This window comes from Patagioenas fasciata, chromosome 13 (genome assembly GCF_037038585.1).
Source record: "Patagioenas fasciata isolate bPatFas1 chromosome 13, bPatFas1.hap1, whole genome shotgun sequence".
In the NCBI taxonomy this organism is placed as follows: domain Eukaryota; kingdom Metazoa; phylum Chordata; class Aves; order Columbiformes; family Columbidae; genus Patagioenas; species Patagioenas fasciata.
In genome coordinates this window covers 14,506,082-14,522,778 of record NC_092532.1, presented here as the reverse complement: position 1 = coordinate 14,522,778, position 16,697 = coordinate 14,506,082, and the positions used below count along the sequence as shown (strand labels likewise).

General features: G+C 64.0%; 3 protein-coding genes across 7 annotated transcripts; all 3 read right to left on the bottom strand.

The window, feature by feature from the left end:
* Positions 1-90: 90 nt before the first annotated feature.
* On the bottom strand, positions 91-3,597 carry LDHD (lactate dehydrogenase D). 2 transcript variants are annotated; one of them, XM_065848596.2, is made up of 11 exons: positions 3,473-3,597; positions 3,227-3,339; positions 2,843-2,984; positions 2,593-2,734; positions 1,907-2,066; positions 1,638-1,837; positions 1,429-1,557; positions 836-963; positions 671-761; positions 484-595; positions 91-403 (listed from the first exon to the last, which is right to left on the bottom strand). In XM_065848596.2, the coding sequence occupies exons 1-11, from the start codon at positions 3,533-3,535 to the stop codon at positions 238-240; spliced, it is 1,446 nt and encodes a 481-aa protein (XP_065704668.1). In that variant the 5' UTR covers positions 3,536-3,597; the 3' UTR covers positions 91-237. The 2 variants fall into 2 exon arrangements, with proteins under 2 accessions (XP_065704668.1, XP_065704667.1); XM_065848595.2 differs by having other exon boundaries at positions 1,638-2,066.
* Positions 3,598-4,126: 529 nt separating this feature from the next.
* LOC136107404 (chymotrypsinogen B-like) lies at positions 4,127-6,358 on the bottom strand. Of its 2 annotated transcripts, none has more exons than XM_065848440.1 (7): positions 6,289-6,358; positions 6,067-6,170; positions 5,871-5,950; positions 5,702-5,780; positions 4,755-4,935; positions 4,363-4,496; positions 4,127-4,288 (listed from the first exon to the last, which is right to left on the bottom strand). In XM_065848440.1, the coding sequence occupies exons 1-7, from the start codon at positions 6,356-6,358 to the stop codon at positions 4,127-4,129; spliced, it is 810 nt and encodes a 269-aa protein (XP_065704512.1). The 2 variants fall into 2 exon arrangements, with proteins under 2 accessions (XP_065704512.1, XP_065704513.1); XM_065848441.1 differs by having other exon boundaries at positions 6,310-6,358.
* A 1,997-nt stretch (positions 6,359-8,355) lies between these two features.
* On the bottom strand, positions 8,356-15,494 carry BCAR1 (BCAR1 scaffold protein, Cas family member). 3 transcript variants are annotated; one of them, XM_065848159.2, is made up of 7 exons: positions 15,336-15,494; positions 13,635-14,327; positions 12,173-12,334; positions 11,852-11,956; positions 10,229-11,377; positions 9,932-10,021; positions 8,356-9,602 (listed from the first exon to the last, which is right to left on the bottom strand). In XM_065848159.2, the coding sequence occupies exons 1-7, from the start codon at positions 15,345-15,347 to the stop codon at positions 9,087-9,089; spliced, it is 2,727 nt and encodes a 908-aa protein (XP_065704231.1). In that variant the 5' UTR covers positions 15,348-15,494; the 3' UTR covers positions 8,356-9,086. The 3 variants fall into 3 exon arrangements, with proteins under 3 accessions (XP_065704231.1, XP_071670312.1, XP_065704230.1); XM_071814211.1 differs by lacking the exon at positions 15,336-15,494 and adding an exon at positions 14,812-15,247; XM_065848158.2 differs by lacking the exon at positions 15,336-15,494 and having other exon boundaries at positions 13,635-14,775.
* Positions 15,495-16,697: the final 1,203 nt, after the last annotated feature.

Sequence of the window (16,697 nt, the reverse complement as noted above, 5' to 3'; positions counted from 1 at the left end):
GGGTGTATGTGTGTGCACTGCTTGGGACAGGGACCCCAGGGAGGGGCTGAGGTGTCCGGTCCCCTCCAGAAGACATCATGGTGCATGGAGGCCGTGGGTGCAAAGGAGTTTATTTGGGATCCTCAAGCCACAGGGGTGGGGACAGGGAGTTTAGGGGAACAAGGACAGGGTACTCTGGTCACCCCAACCATGACTCTGGAGGGCTGCACCCCCCGCCCCGCCGCTGCCGGTGCCCCCTCAGAGCACCTTGCCGGGGTTCATGAGGTTGTGGGGGTCCAGCGCAGCCTTAATGCACCGCAGGGTGTCCAGCCCCTCCGGGCCCAGCTCCTCCAGCAGCAGCGCCCGCTTGCCCAGCCCCACGCCGTGCTCCCCGGTGCAGGTTCCCCCCGCCGCCAGTGCCCGCCTGCATGGGGGGGTAGCAGGGGGTGGAACAGGGACATCTGTCCGTCCATCCCTGTTCCCCCAGGGTGTTCCTGTCCCCACCTGCCCAGGCGCTGAGTGAAGGCGTGGATGCGCTGCGCCTCGGCTGGGTCCTGGCGGTTGAAGAGGAGGATGCAGTGGAAGTTGCCGTCACCCACGTGTCCCACCATGGGGCCTGCAGAGCTGTGGGTCAGGTGGGGGATGGCAGGGAGGACAGCAGCCCCCCCAGCCGAAACCCTGCCCCGCTGACCAGTGAGGCTGGAGTCCTGCAGGTCCCTCTTGGTCTCCACCACCACATCAGGCAGGCGAGAGATGGGCACGCAGACGTCCGTGGAGTAGCCCTGGGGAGGGCAGAGCCATGGTGCCTGCAGTTCCACAGGATGCTGCCACCATTGTCCCCATCCCTGTCCCTCACCTGGCAGCCAGGCCGCAGGGCCAGGGCAGCGTACCAGGCACTATGGCGCATGTCCCAGAGCCGCCCGCGCTCCTCTGGCTCCTCCGCCCAGGCCAGGCCGGAGCCACCGTTCAGCCGCACAATCTCCTCTGCCAGCAGCCAGGAGCCCTGGAACGGGGCCTGGCCGGGACCCACAGCAGCCCCAAGCACCCAGACACCCAGTCCCCATCCTGGGCATCCATCCCACACCCCAGGACACCGCTGTCCCTGCTCCTGGGCACCCATCCCTCATCCCAGGACATCCCTGGTTCCTCCCACTCCCTATATATGAGCACCCATTTACATCCACAGGACACCCCCAGGATAGTGGGCCCCCTGTCCCTTGTCCTGGTGACCCCAAGGTCCTCCAGTCCCTTGCCCTGGGCACCCATGCCTCGCCCCAGAACCATATCATGGTCCCCCAGCACTGTCCTTCACACCTGAACACCCCGGTCACCCCATCCCATCCCTGAGTACTTGTCCTTGGGGCACCCCAGCAGCCTCCCTAGCCCAAGCACCCATCCCTGGCTCTGGGACCCCCAATCCCCCGGTCCCTGTGCTGATGCGATCCCTACCCGCCTGCCGCTGCTGCTCGGCCAGGCTGTGCCGGGAGCCGTGGAGCTCCAGAAGAAGCAGGGGCGCCTCTGGCAGCTCCAGCCCACTGAAGCGGCCACAAGCACCCACCATCACCTCATCCAGGAACTCTGGGCAAAAGGAGGTAGCACTGGGCACCCATGCTGACTCTGGACCCTGGCCAGTCCCACCACCAGCCCCCAGCACCCACCGATGCGGGCTACAGGCACGGCAGCCTGCAGCACCTGGACAGTGCAGTCCACAGCTGCCCGCACGCTGGGGAAGGTGGCAATGGTGGCAGCGGTGGCCTCGGGCAGGGGGTGCAGGCGCAGCGTGGCCTGCGTCAGGAAGCCCAGGGTGCCCTCGGAGCCCACGAAGAGGGATGTCAGGTCATAGCCAGCCGCCCGCTTCCTGCACAGGGCTGGTGAGCAGGTGCCCAGGCAGCCCCTCACCCAGCCCGGCCTGGCCCCCTGTGCCCACCTGGGCTGGCGCCCGGGGCCGGCGGTGTGGAACAGGCGCCCGTCCGGCAGCACCACGCGCAGGTTGAGGACGTTGGGCCGCATGGTGCCGTAGCGCACGGCATTGGTGCCTGACGCGCCCGTGGCCGCCATGCCGCACAGTGAGGCATCTGCCCCGGGGTCTGCAGGGGTGGGTAAGGGTAGGGGACAGGCCTGGGGATGGGGTGGGTGGCTGGCACAGGGATGTGGCCACAGGACATCCCCACAGGCCCCTGCACTGCACCCAGCCAGCACCCTGGGAGCCTGCCCCACTGTGCCCACTATGGGGGCCCCAGCACCTCTGGGACCACAGCACACCCATGGGGGTCCCAGCACATCTGGGACAACTGAATCCCCAGTCACACGAGGATCCCAGCACCCCTGGGACAACAGAACACCCAAGGGGCCTCCCAGCACCTCTGGTAACATGCCAACCCTGGGGCACCTCAGCACCCCTCTGACCCCAGCACCCCAGGTCCTTGGACACCCCCAGCCCTCAGGGGAACCCAGCACTCTTGGGACCCCAGCACCCTTGGCCCCATGGACACACCCAGTACCCCCAGTGCTCCCAGCACCCCCAGCACCACAGGCATTCCCAGCACTCCCAGAGCTGCCACCCCCAGCCCAGGGTTCCCTGGCTGTTCCCTGGTGCCCCAGCACCCATGTTACCGACTGGGAACCAGAGCCCGGTGCCACGCAGGTAGCTGTTGAGGGCCTTGCGGGTGACACCGGGCTCCACCGCCACCGAGAAGTCCTCAAGGCTCAGCTCCGTGATAGCATCCATGCGGCTCAGGTCAAAGCAGACGCCACCCTGGCATGGGGACACCAGTGTGGCTGGGCATGGCCAGGCACTGAGAAGCCCTGGGCAGGGTGTGGGCAGGGGGTGCGAGAGTGTTGGGGTGTTGGGTGGTCCTGGTACCTGCACAGCATTGACGCCGCCCTCGAGGCCAGTGCCAGTGCCAAAGGGCACCATGGGCACACGGCAGCGGTGACAGAGTGCTGCCAGCTCCTGCACCTGCCCCACCGCCTGGGGCCACACCACGGCGTCCGGGGGGGCACAGCTGGGGGACATGGTGGCACCGCTGCCCCAGGGAGCTTCCCAGACCCTTCCACTCCCGAGAGCCTTCACCTCCCCAATCTCTTCCCCTCCCCAGCCTCCTCCCCCGTCCCATGACTGTTCCCCGCCCCGCACCCTTCCTCTCCCCGGGACTTTTCCCCATGGCCATTCCTCACCCAGGACCCTTCCGCTCCCCAGCCCCTTCCCCCCCAGCCCAATCCCGGGGGTCCCAGCCCAGGCACCCACGCGTGCATGGACTCGTCGTGTCCGTGCTGCTCCCGCACCGCCATGGCCGTGGAGACGTTGGGGCCCCCGACCACGGCCCTCAGGGCTTCCACAAAGTCAGGGGGCAGCGGGTGCTGCGGCGGGAGTGAGACCCCGGTCAGGGCAAGGGCAGGAGGTTCCGGTCCGGGGGGCCCAGGACCCCCACCCATGCCCGGGTCCCCGGCCTTCCATGCCCACTGGGCTCCCTGTATCCCTGCCCGGTCCCACCTGGGAGCAGCAGCTCCGACGCCCCAGAGCCCCTCCGAGCCCCAGCACCCGCCGCAGGGCCATGCTGGAGACCAAGCGCCCGGCCAGCGCCGGGACTGGGCCTCTGCCCCCAGCGCGGGCCCGCCCCGTCCCCTCCCGCCGGCACCGCCACGTTAAGGTGGCTCCGGCTGTCGAGGTCCCGGGGCTGAGACACGGGTCCCCTCCCCACCGGGGGCTCCTGTGCTCCGGCACCCGTGCCTGGTCAGGTGTCACCACACCTCTGGCCTTGTTCCCAGGTGTCCACACACCTGACCAGGTGTCCTTGTAACTGCCTTTGCCCACCATGTCTATCCAGGTGTCCCCATACCCAGCCAGGTGTATCCATACCTGACCTTGTTCCCACATGTCCACCCACGTGTCACCATGCCAGGTCACATGCCCGGCCCCCCCCCCCGCCCCGGCCAGGTGTTCCCAACCAGCCAGGTGTCACCACGCCTCCAGTCATGCTGCCTAGGTGTCCCCATGCCTGGAAAAATGTCCCCATGCCCACTGCATGCCCCTGTCCCCAGCCATGTGTCCTCCAGCCATCCAGCTGCCCCAGACCCCTCCTCTCACCCGCCCTGGTGCCGCAGCAAGGAGGCAGCGTGGTGGGGGTGACAGTATTTATTGCTGGCCTCAGTTGGCCGCCAGGATGGAGTCGATCCAGGGGAGGAGCTCGGTGACACGGGCATAGACAGCGGGTATGCTGGGGCTACAGGTGCTGCTGCCCCAGGAGACGATGCCCACCAGGGTCCAGGCGCCATCCTTCTGACACACCAGCGGGCCCCCGGAGTCGCCCTGCAGGCAGCTGGTGAGGGCAGGGGCTGGGGACAAAGGAGGAGCAGGGGCGGGGAGGGGCTGGGGGCACTTACATTGCAGGAGGAGGCACCATCAGCACCGGCACACACCATCACGTCGCTGATGCGGAACCCCCAGTACGCCTTGCACTGCAGGTTGCTGAGCAGGGGCAGGGCCACCTGCTGCAGCACTGCCGGCGTCGCCGAGGCTATGGGCAAGTGGGTTGGCATCAGCACCCGCAGAACCCCAGGAGCCCCGGCGATGGGGATGGGGACAGGGATGAGGAGGAGGATGAGGACAGGGATTAGTATGAGGATGGGCATTATATCAGGTATGGGGAGTGGGGATGATTATTAGGATGGGGTTTGGGGATGAGGATGTTTATGAGGATAGACATGAAGATGAGGGTGAGCATGCAGATGAGGACAGGGATGGGGGTGGGGATGGGAACAGAAAGTTGCGGTACCATTGGGGTCAGTGAGCCCCCAGCCAGTGGTGACACAGGTCATGCCTGCTGGGAAGTCTTCAGTGGCCTGGGGCAGGCAGACGGGTGACACACTAGTAGACAGCTGGGCAGGGGTGGCCAGTTTGATCAGGGTGATGTCATTGCGGATGGTCAGCAAGTTGAACTTGGGGTTCTTGAAGACCTGGAGCAGGTGGCAATACTCCCAGTGGCTACACCCCCAGCCAGGGTACTGGGGACTCTACAGGGACTGTGGGGATTGTTGGGGACCCCAGGGATTGAAAATAACCCTGGGGAGTGATGGGGATCCCAGGGAATTGCCCTGTGGGTCCTGGGCTGATAGGGTCCCTGGGATGCAGATCCCAGTCCCTGGGGCAGAGGGGAGCAGGGACACACAGCAGTGATTCACAGGGACCTCAGGGGACCCCCAGGGTAGCAAACCCCAAATCCCTGCCTGAGGTGGCCACAGAAAGGAGGTGACAACCCCAGGCACCGACAGCTGCCAGGGAGCAGGGGACAGACCCCAACACTCCAGACGACATGGACAGCAAGGAGCCCACATCCCACCCCGTGTTGCTGATGGTTAGGGATTTTGGGGCTGCTCAGGGCCCCACAGGGCATCCTCCAGCTCAGGGGCACTGGGGAGCAGCAACACCCCCAGGTCACATCACTCACAAGAACTGATGTGGAGCCTGGGTTCCTCATCCCCATCCCTTGGGGGTTCTGGGGATGGGGTCCCAACCCTTGGGATGAGGGGGAGCAGAGATAATCCAGGACACCCAAGCCCAGGGATGTGGGGCACCATGCACACCCTGGGGGACCTGACCCTCAGGATAAGGGGACCGGGGAGCCCCTAGGGACTCGACCCCAGGACAAGGGGACGTAGACACCAGGGCTCCCTGTGGTGGCTGTGGGACCCCACAGGCACATGACCCCTATGCCGGTGGTACCTGCTCGATGGTCAGCCTCTGCTCATCAGGGGAAGGCGAGTCCTGGTCATATGCACCAACCACCACGGTGTCAGTGGTCCTGGGCACAGATAGACGCTGAGCACTGCACACGGGGATGGGGGGACCCTGTGCACAGCCCCAGGCTGCTGGCAGCAGAGCTGGTGCCTACCTGACGCTGCAGTGTGCAGCAGTGACCACCCAGTTCTCACTGATCAGCGACCCACCGCAGAAGTGGAAGCCGTTGTTGCGCTGGTAGGGAGAGCTGCCATCAGCTCCTGGCACCGCTGGCACCACCGCGGGGGTGCTCTGTGCCTGGCCCCTGAACCAGCACCCAGCCCAGCACCCAGTCCCCTGTGGGCACTCACCTGGAGGGACACCTGCCATGGCCAGGATCCTGGCACCGCTGGCTCCCCGTTGACGATGCGGTTGTAGCCATAGATGACGGGTGCAATGGCAGGCACACCGCAGCCTGCAGGGCACAGGCAGCCGTGGAACAAAGGCTCCAGCCACCCCAGCCCCATGTTCCCACCATCCCGTCAGCCCTCCAAGCCCCTTGCCCGCCCGCTGAGCCCCATGGCTCCACGCACTCGCCAGGGAGAGGGTGGCACGGGCAGAGCCCGCCAGCACCAGGCAGCTCAGCAGCCACAGCAGAGCCATTGTTGCTTGTGGGAACAGACCCCGCCTGGGGCTCAGCACCTCTTATACCACCGCTGACCTTGCTGCCACAGCCTTGGGAGATAGCATGGCACCCGGCATGGTGTCTGGATGAGGCCTGGGAGTGCAGCACCTGGAGTTGGTGGCGTTGGCCAGGGCTGTGCGTCTGCACTGGTGGAGTCTAAGTGCTGGCTTCATCGTGTCCCTTGGTCTGGTGCATGGTGTGGGCTGTCACCAGATCAAGGGGTGGTTGAGGTTAGAAGGACGTTGGGGTCAGGACACCTGTCCAGGTGAAGGGACACAGACCAGGCATGGGAACAACTGTCTGAGCTTGCTGACCCCTGGCCAAGGAGGGCAGGTGGCTTGGGGACATGCGGATTCCCCTGGGGATACCTGAGCAAGGCAGGGGCACATGGCCAGGTGCAGGGACACCTGAGCAGGCTCATGGATACCTGGCTGTACACCACATGTGGGGACATGTGGCCTGCCATAGGGACACCTGGCTGGGGAGTGGGACACATGACCAGGCACTGGGTCATGTGGCCTGGCATGAGGACACCTGGGTGGGAATGTGGGGATAAGGTCAGGTATGGAGACACCTGGTCAGGTGTGTGGACGCATAGGTACAAGGACAGGTGTGGTGACACCTGTTGAGGTGTGGGACACCTGGCACGAGTGCCAGAGCACGGGAGCCCCTGGTGGGGAGGGGACTCATGTTCCAGCCGCGACAGCTGGAGCCACCTTAACATGGTGATGGTGGTGCCGATGGGAGGGGACAGGCAGGGCCAGCGGGGCAGGGGAGCTTCCTGGTGGGGCGTCTGGTCCCCAGCCTGGCCCTGCAGTGGGTGCTGGGGGGACCCTGGAGCGCCAGAGCTGCTGCTCCCAGGTGGGACCGGGGACACCCAGGCCAGACCCTGCTGCCCTCACACTGGGACACCGGGGAGCAGCTGGGGAGCCCTGAGCGAGGGTGGCAGCACTCGGGGTGCTGGGTGCGCCCATGGGGCCAAAGGTGCAGCAGTGCTGTCTACGGGGCTCGGGCTGCCGTGGTCCCAGGACACGGACAAGGCGATGGTCAGCACCTGTGGCCACTTCAACGGGCTGGAGCTGCCAGCAGCACCCACGCTCCTCCTGGAGCTCCTTGGCTTCTGGCACAGCCAGGCCAAGCAGCAGCAACAGGCAGCATGGGGATGGTGATAATAAGAGAGACAAGGTGCCTAGGGTTGGGGAGCCATGGTGGCACCCACGGACAAGGGACAGATGTCCAGGGACAGGGGATGAGAGGGGGATGGAAACCCTAGGCTGCAGCAAGGCTGTGTTGGACCCCCACAAACTCATGAACCCCAGCAAGGTGCTCTGAAGGGACACCAGCAAACAGCCAGTGTGGAGGGTGACAGCCCCCCAGAGTCAGGGCTGGGGTAACCACACTACCCTGTCCTTTTTCCCCAAACCCCCCCAGCTCCAACCTGTGGGACAGGGGCACCAAACAAACCCCTTTGCACCTACAGACTTCATGCACCGTGTCTTTCGGAGCAACAGAATCACAGACTGGTTGGGGTTGGAAGGGACCTCTGGAGATGATCTAGTTCAACCCATCTGTTGAAGCAGGTTCACCAGAGCAGATCACACATAAGTGCATCCAGGCAGGTTTTGAATGTCTCCAGAGAAGGAGATTCCACAGCCTCTCTGGGCAGCCCGTCCCAGGGCTCTGGTACCCTCAGAGGAAATAAGTTTCTCCTCATATTCAGATTGAAGCTCCTGTGCTTCAATCTCTGCCCATTGCCCCTCATCCTATCATTGGGCACCACTGAAAAGTCTGGTCCCATCCTCTCAGTAACCACCCTTGAGATATTTATCAGCATAAATAAGATCCCCTCTAAGCCTGCTCTTGTCCAGAACAGACCCAGCTCTCTCAGGCTTTTCCTTGTAAGACAGGATACACCAGCCCCTGGCAAGGGGGTCTCTCCCCACAGCATGTACACACAGACATCCAGGAGACGATGGGGGTTTCTAGGCAAATCTTTATGCTGCTGGGGGGACAGGGGGCTGAGTCTGGGGAGACAGGGAGGGTGCAGGGCTGCAACTCTGTAGCTCCAGGAACCAGTAGAAGCTTCCCCTGCATTCAAAAGGCACCAATTTCTGTTTGTGGTTCAGTTGGAGCTGATAGAGCAGCAAAACCCAAGACATGAGAACACCCAAGTCAGGCTCCTCCTGCCCCTTAGCCTCCCATCATCCCACACCCCCTGGGGACCCTTATCCACAGCCCCCAGTGCACAGGGGGAACAGGACAACCCACTATGAGGGGTGGCTTCCACACCATTAAAATCTGCTGGCCACCAGAGACTGGGCAGGAGCCCCCCCAAGAGTGCAGCAGCCACAGCATCACCCCAAATCACCAGGCGTATCCCTATCTTGATTCAACAGGGACATGACCCCACGGCCTCCACGCCGGCTTTGTATGGAGAGAGGACAGGGAGGAGGGAGCGTGCATGAATCCACCTCCCAGCTTTGCTTCATGAAGGGCACAGCTCCGAAATCAATCCTTGGAAGAAGAGGAACAGGGATGATGGCCACAGCCCCTCACCCCACTACCAGCAGAGCCCCAGCCCCCGGTGCGCATAGGAGTCTCTATGTACATGTCCGCTTACACCGAGCAGAGAGGGCTCTTGTGGAGGGGGATGCATCTCTGGGGACAGGGTGGGGGCCATGCGGAGGGGACAGCAGCCCCAGGCCATTACATGGCTGCCAGCTGGCCCAGCACCATCTTGAACTGCTGTGTGCTGTTGGCAAGGTCCTTGACACGCTCCATCATGTCTTTAGAGGCGGCAGGAGAAGGGTAGTGGAGGGCGGCTGCCTTGGTGGTCACGACGATCTCCTTGAGCATCTCACAGAGGAGGTTGCTGTAGTGCATCACCTTGTGCTGGACATCCTGGGCCTTGGCCTGGCGGGACAGCGTGTCCCCAATGAAGACGAGCTTGTGGGCACTGAGGATGACAAACTTGCTGTGGGCCACGAAGATCTTGGGGGGCTGGTTGGTGCTGACGGCAGTGAAGAAGGCGTCGACAGCATTGGTGAGCGTGGTGAGGTTGGCCTCGCACTGCTCCAGGTAGAAGAGGAGGAGCTGGCGGTCGGCGGGACACAGGGTCCCCCCACCCCGTGTGGGGCCATAGTGCTGGGGGGGGCTCCAGTTGGACAGGTCGTTGTCGATGGGGCGCGTCACCTCCTGCTCCAGCCGCTCGAACTGCTTCAGCTGCAGGAGGGAAAGGCGTGAGAGAGGACAGCCATTGAGCTAGCCCCACTCCCCTTCATGGAGCCACCAGCATGGGTGGCCATGGCCACCGGTCCTGTGTGACAGCTGTGCCCCAGGAACATCAGCAAGGGACAGTGCCAGCTTCAGGACAGCTGTGGCAAGCTCCTCTCCAGGAGCAAGGCACCAGCATCCCTCTCTGCTGGCATGAGGGGTGAGCCAGAACCCACCATGGGGACAGCCACGCAAGAGGAGACCATGGTCCAGATGGGTGGCAGGGTGTACAAGGGGAGCAAGACCCAAACCCCTGCTGCCCACCACAGTTCTGTTACCTGCTGGTGCTCCAGCTGGTCCTTGCTCTGCCGAATGATGTTGCCTTTCTCCAACAGCTCCTTCTGGGTCTTCTCAAACTCCTCCTTGCCCTGCAGGGAAGGAAGGGGAGTGACATGAGGGTCAGCGATACCAGCCTTGCCAGGAGCAAGCCCCCGCCTGCCCTGGGACACTCCTGGTCCCCAGAGTCCTAAGGCTGGATGTGGCAGAAGCACTGCCACAGTCGGAGCTGCCCCTGTGCCGGGGAGCCACCAGCACAAAACCTACCCATGAGGAGCAGTCTCCCCGCCTGCACCCACCTGGAGATGGACGTAGTCGTAATCCTCCATCCAGCCGCTCTCGCTGTTTTCGTAGGGTCCATCAGGTGACTCCTGGGCCAGCAGCTTGGGTGGGGAGGGCAGGGGCCGGGACTGGATGCTACTGGTCTTGTCGGAGGGGTGAGGGGGCCCATGGCCACCACTCTCCGCCACCGGCTTTGTCCGTCTGAAGAGGAGGGAGGCATTGCCGTGCAGGAAGGAGGCCAACTGCTTGGTGTCATCGGGCACACCACGCGAGTGCATGACAAAGTGCTCCAGGTCATCCGTGCCTGGCTTGCCACCAGCCAGGGCACTTGGGGCCCAGTGGCAAGCGTCCAACGCTTGGCCATGCCGTGCCAGGGCCTGGTAGACCTCCTCCATCTTCTGCAGCTGCTTGCTGAGCTTGGCGTAGAGGGAACGGTCAGAGGCCTGGGCGGCATTGCCCACTGCCCCCCGAGCAAACTCCAGCAGGTCCCGGAGGGCTGTCCGGACACCCTCGGCCGCCCCACGGATGCTGGCGGCATTGGCCTCCATGTGCTCAGGACTGCGCCAGTTGGCACCAATGAAGGACATGAGGTAGGAGACGGCACCACCGACACCATGCTGGAGCTTTGCCAGCGTCTCCATAGCAGCATCCAAGTCCAGAGAGAACTCCCTGCCGGCTCCCTTGGCCGGTTCCTTCACAGGCACCACATCCAGTGAGGATGTGGAGATGTTGCTGCGGGTGCTGCCTGTGCTGGAGGCCGAGAGGCGCTTGGTGTCAGTGCCCTTGGCCTCACGGTCCACTTGTGGTGGAACATCATAGATGTACTCGCCCTCCACGTCCAGGGAGCCCTTGCCCGGAGCATGCAAGTCGCGGGGCACATCGTACACCTCCTGGGAGGGGAAGGCTGAACCACCCAGCTTCTTCAGGCTGGGGGGCACGTCATAGATCTCGTGGGAGAGTGGCAGCTCAGGGGCACCTTTCCCGGCCACCGGTGGCACATCGTAGACATCCTCAGGCAAGTAGGGCTCCTGCTGGGCCAGGATGAGGGGGTGGCGGGAGGGGTCGAAGGCTTTCTGCTTGGCAAAGGCGGGGGGCACGTCATAGGTCTCCTCCCGTGCTGGGCCATCCGGCACATCCTTGCTCACCGATGGGGGGACATCGTACACCTGCAAGGGCAGAGGTGAGCACCGTCAGTGTCAACGGGAGAGCCAGGCTGGGTCATGCATGGACATGCGGGTGAGTTACGCTGTACTGTGGTGCACATAAGCACCAGCTTCAGGCACTCAAGACTGTGCTGGGTGTGCAACAGGAAGGAGTCATGCACCCCCTGGGCACCCCTGATCCCAGAGGGGCTGCCACAGCCCTGCTGCAGCACCACCAACCTCCCATGTCCCCTTCAGGGCAGGAATCACAAAATCCTAGAGCAGCCCACATTGGAACAGATCTGTAAAAATCATCTGGTCCAGCGCATTCTCCAGATAAGACAATACAGCACCCTGTCCCCCCACCTCTTGAAAGCCTCCAGTGCCAGGGACACCACCACATCCCCTGGGGAGGCTGTTTCAGTGAATAATTGTTCTCACTGTAAAATGTGTCTTTTTCTTATACGGAGAAGCCGGGAGTTTCCCAGCAGCACTTACAGTTTGGTGCAAGTTCTTCTCCACGCTGGGGGGCACGTCATAGATCTCCTGCCCTGGGTCTTGACCATTGGGACCCTTAACGGCCATGGGGGGAGTGTCATAGACCTGGAAAGGGGGGACATGGGATTGTGTCAAGGATAACGTAGGCGCCCAGCTCACCCCAGGGACCAGCTGGGAAGGATGAAGGCACCAGAAACAGCCTTGAGACCTATAATACGCCCAGCTTTGGGTGTAATTTGCCCAGATTTGGATCCCAGACTGCGTCAGCGCATTTCCTGCGCCAGAGGACAGAGCCAGTGACAACCCCCTGCCCAGCCTCACCTCCTGGCTGAACTGACTTGGGACCCCTCCTCGGACAGGTGGTACATCATAGATCTCCTGGGAGCCCACAGACAGCAGGTGGCGAGGGATATCGTACTCATCCTGCTCACCCTTGGGGGAGTCATACACGTAGACTTGTCCCACACGGGTGGGTACCAGCACCTGGCAAGGGGAAAAGAAACAACATGGGCATCGCCGCGCATCCCCAGCCTGCCTCCTACCCCTCATCGTCCCCACAAAACGCAGCGATGGGGCTGGAGAGAGGATGGGTGCCGGATCCCATATCAGACCATGCGGCACTGGGCAAACCGGTGCCCACAGGAGGGCGCTCCCCGGCCGGGTGTGCACGCTGCTCCCGGTGACGGGGGATGATATCACCGGTTATTTATAGCGGCGAGCCTCGGCGAGAGACAAAGCCCAGACGGCACGGCCGTGGTGTGCAGCAGAGAACGGCCAATTTGGGCACTGAGCTGCGGGCAGGGATCTGCCAACGCCCTGCAGCAGATCCCTGCCCACAGCTCGGTGCCCACCTTGCCATACCGTGGGGACACGAGAACAGTGGATTACCAAACCCAGAGGGTCATGGCTCTCTGCTGAGCCGGTGCCAGGGGGTAAGAAGGGCTGAGCAACCAGGAGAGGTGCCAGGCAGGTTCTTCCTTTTTGGATGCTCTCAGTGCCCTGGCCATGATTTGGCAGCTGACCCCTCCGATCCCTCACTGGCTCCTTCCCAGGGATGTGAGTCAGGGTAGCCTTCCCGGAAAACACAATGCTGAAAGCACCTCGCTCCCCTTCCCTGGGATGACGTGCCAGGGAAGGGGCAGAGCCAGGAGGAGCCTGGTGTCTGAGATGTAACTATTAGGCTGCCCTGGACAGGGTCACCACACGGGGATCCCCATGTTGGGGACAAATTGGTGGCTCACCCTTGCCTCACTGGCAAACCCAAACAGCAAGCTCCCTGGCATGACCAGGACACGCTGGCACCAGCTGCCTGCCCCTGTCTGCACTTCCAGGAGGAAGAAAACATCTCACCTTTGTGCTGGGTACCACAGCTGCCTCCATAGCTGCAGCGTCCAACCACGGGGCACCCCAAGCAGCTCTGGGGTTACCAGCACCCCATGCCCACCCCAGGCACAGCTGCCATGCCCTTGGTGACACCAGCAGAGCCCATACAAGAGACTAAGAGGACCAAGGCACCAAACACAGTGCCAGCCCCAAGCTGGGTAGCCCACACCAAGCAGGGCACTTCAGCCACCGCAGGAATCCCCGTGTCACACCCACTCCTGCCAGGGACAGTGGGGAGGATACCCATGCATCCCCTGCAATGGGTGCAAGGACTTCTCGCTCCAAGAGACAGTGGTGGTCAGACAAGCCAAAGCCTCACAGCCCTGGCACCCACTCACCACCACAGGCCACAGAGCACCCCACAAACATGCTGCCACCCCTCCCCATCCCCCCATCCTACCTTTCCCTGGGGCTTGTGCCCTTCCCAGCTCCTCATGTCCAATGATGGGGGCACCTGGTAGATGTCTTGAGCCTGACCAGCTGAGGGAGGAACCTGGTAGACATCCTGGGGAGGGGTGGCAGAGCCCCCGGGGTACGCCTCTGCCGCTTGGCCCAGGGAGGGGGGCACCTGGTAGATCTCCTGGCCAGGGCTGGGGAACGCGTGGGGCGGCGTCTGCTTCGGGTAGGCGGGGGGCTGCTTAGCTGGGGCAGATGGAAACTGTCCGATGGGTGCTGAGCCCGGGTAGAGACCCTGTTGTCCCTTGCTGGGGACTGGCATCAGGTAGACGTTGTCCCCTTGGGGGGCATAAGGAGGATGCATGGGTGTGTACTGCGAGGCAGGCGACAGCGGGGTGTAGCCCCCTTGGTGGTGGTAAGGCAGAGCTGGCTGGGGCACTGCTGGCTGCGGCAGTGCCTGTCCCTGCGCCGGGCCAGGTGATTGCTGCTGCTGCTGCTGCTTCTTGTCGTACATCCCCACCAGGATCTTGAGGCGGTTGCCGGGGACGATGCCCTGACGGCCATGGAGCGAGCAGAGCCACCAGCCATCCAGCCCCTGCGTGTTGCGTTCCAGCACCGTCATGATGTCGCCCTTGCGGAAGGAAAGCTCGTCCGGCGACTCGGCCACGTTGTCGTACAGCGCCTTGGCCAGCACGTTCTGTAAGAGAGCCCCGCGCCGGGGCGGTGAGCCGGGCTCCGCCGGCCGGTGGGGAGTCATCTCGGCGGAGAACGGTGCCCAGCACCGGGACGCAGCCCTGCGGGCCGGGGGGCTTTGCTGAGCGGGTCCCACCGGCTGGATACCTCGGCTCCAGTCGCCTTTTCCTTCCCCGCTGGAGTTCAACCCATCCTTCCCGGAGGTGGTGCTAGGAAGGGGCTGGTCCCTTCCGCCTCCCCGGTTTCGGGGGGACCTCCTCTGCCCTTCCCTCCCCTTCCCGCCGCCGTTGGGGAGGAAGTGCCAGGGCGGTGAGTCAGCCGTAGCCATCGCCATCGCCATCCCCACGCCAATCGCCACTGGGCCCCGGCCCCTTCCAGCCCACAGCGCCGGACATCCCCACGGCAGACACGGGCTGTGCCACGACATCTCGCGGGGGCCACGGCACGGAGGCACCTGACAGAGCTCCCTGGCCTCTACCGGGACTCACCAGTGCCATGGCGGCGGTGGGACGGGCCGCAGCCCGCCGTGGGCTCCCCCCACCAGCCGGGATGGCGGGACAGGACCCGCCGGCTCTCCCGCCGCGGCCGGGCTCGGAGGAATCGGCTGCCCGCAGCTGCCGGGATCTCCTGCCTGCGGCCGGCAGGGAGACCAGGGCCTGGGGAGCCCCGTGGCCCCGGTGGGTCTCCTCGGGGGTCCCGGAGCGCCGTTGCCCACCGGGCAGGGGAGTCGCGGGTGGGCCGAGGCCTCCCCGCCCCCCGCACGGCGGGGCCGGGCCAAGGTCACACGAGGGGGCCCGGCTGCCCCGGGGAGGCCCTGCCCGGGCGGGGGGTTGCGGCCTTCTTCATCCTCCTCCTCTACGCCGGGGCAAAGGCCGGCGGGGCCCCCCCGTGAGCCGTTACCTCGGGGCCCCCCCGTCCTGCCTGGGATGGCTCACGCGCGTCCCCCTACCCCCGCGGGGAGGTTCCCTGCCCCCCCATCCCGGTCGGCCCCCCACCCGCGGCGGCCGCTCACCAAGTAGTTCATCTTCCCGCGGGGCTGCTCCGGCCCTAGCGCCGGTCGGCCGGGGGCCGGGGCCGGGCCGGGGGCGGCGGAGCGGGCGGGCGGCGCGATCTTGGCGGCGGCGGCGCCGTAGGGATCATTATAGCGCGGTGCCCGCCCGGGCCCGGCGGCCCCGCCCGCCCCCATTGGCTGCACCGCCCGGCGGGGGGCGGGGCTGCGCCGGGCGGGGGCGGGGCCAGGACGGGGGTGGGCGGGATCGGGACCGGGAGCGTAAAGGGGTGCAAAGGGTAACGAGGGTGCAAAGGGTAACGGGGATGCAACGGGTGTGCAAAGGCTGATGGATTTGCAAAGGATGAAGGGTGTGCAATGGGTGTGAAGAGGGCACACAAAAGGTGTGTTATGGGTGTGAAAAGGGTAAGGGTGGCAAAGAGTGTGCAAAGGGTAAAGGGTCTGTGACAGTGGTACAAATTATGTGTAATGGGTGTGCAGAGGATAATGAGTGTGCAAAGGGTGTGCAAAGGATAAATGTGTCTGATGGGGTATGAAGGGCGTGTAATGGGTGTGCAAAGGATAAAGGGTGTGCAATGAGTGTGCGAAGGGCAATGGCTGTGCAAAGAGTGTACGAAGGGTAGAAGGTGTGTAATGCATGTGTGACGAGTATGCAAAGGGTTAAGGTTATGCAAAGGATAACAAGTGTGCAACAGATGCGGGGTGAGTACTGGATTGTGTTTGGTGTGCCTGCAGCAGGGGTGGCACGGGTTGGAGGCAACCTCTCACTTTTCCCAGCAGGGGCGGGTGGTCACCCCAGTCCCACCCGGGGGTGGCATCGGGCATGAATCTCTTGGGTTTAAGCCCTGCTCCCCTCTTGCTGGTCTGTTTTCCCTCAGCTGCACGTCCCAACAGCCCAAGTGCCGCTCCAGGGTGTTGGCACATCATGGCACGCCACGGCACGCCACGGCAGCCGGTACACTGCCCACCCGGCCTGTTCCAACAGCCCAGCCACGTGGCCCGCAGGCGCCCCAACAACGGGCAAGCCTGGACTTGATGCTACTGCACGCTGAGCCGCAGTCCCTGCCTGCAGCTCCGGTGCTGCTGGCATCTGCATAGAGCTGGGAGCAGGCTGGGAGGGCGGCCGCGGGACTCCCTGCGAGCTGGGAGCTCGTGGTGGGCACGTGTGCTCCCTCCACAGACGTGTGAGCTGCGGGACGTGTGAGCTGCGTGGGCATGCACGAGCTGCAGGACATGGTAAGGTGCATGGGCCTGCATGATCTACCAGCCATGCAAGCTGCATGGGCGTGCACGAGCTGCAGGACACGTGTGAGCTGCACGGAGGCACACGACCTGCAGGACATGTGTAGGCTGCAGGGATGTGCA

Bases quoted from the DNA above. Each gene is read 5' to 3' on its own strand.
- LDHD (XM_065848595.2), bottom strand. From the start codon at position 3,535: ATGGCCCTGCGGCGGGTGCTGGGGCTCGGAGGGGCTCTGGGGCGTCGG. The intron at 762-835 runs GTGAGGGACAGG...TGCCCTCCCCAG, and splicing joins CCCTGCGGCCTGGCTGCCAG to GGCTACTCCACGGACGTCTG. The intron at 596-670 runs GTCAGCGGGGCA...ACAGCTCTGCAG, and splicing joins GCAGGACTCCAGCCTCACTG to GCCCCATGGTGGGACACGTG.
- LOC136107404 (XM_065848440.1), bottom strand. From the start codon at position 6,358: ATGGCTCTGCTGTGGCTGCTGAGCTGCCTGGTGCTGGCGGGCTCTGCC. The intron at 5,951-6,066 runs GTGAGTGCCCAC...TCTCCCTACCAG, and splicing joins CATGGCAGGTGTCCCTCCAG to CGCAACAACGGCTTCCACTT. The intron at 4,289-4,362 runs GTAAGTGCCCCC...AGCTGCCTGCAG, and splicing joins ATGGTGCCTCCTCCTGCAAT to GGCGACTCCGGGGGCCCGCT.
- BCAR1 (XM_065848158.2), bottom strand. From the start codon at position 14,750: ATGTCGTGGCACAGCCCGTGTCTGCCGTGGGGATGTCCGGCGCTGTGG. The intron at 11,957-12,172 runs GTGAGGCTGGGC...CCCCCTTTCCAG, and splicing joins CAAGTCAGTTCAGCCAGGAG to GTCTATGACACTCCCCCCAT. The intron at 10,022-10,228 runs GTGGGTGCAGGC...CCTTCCCTGCAG, and splicing joins ACGACTACGTCCATCTCCAG to GGCAAGGAGGAGTTTGAGAA.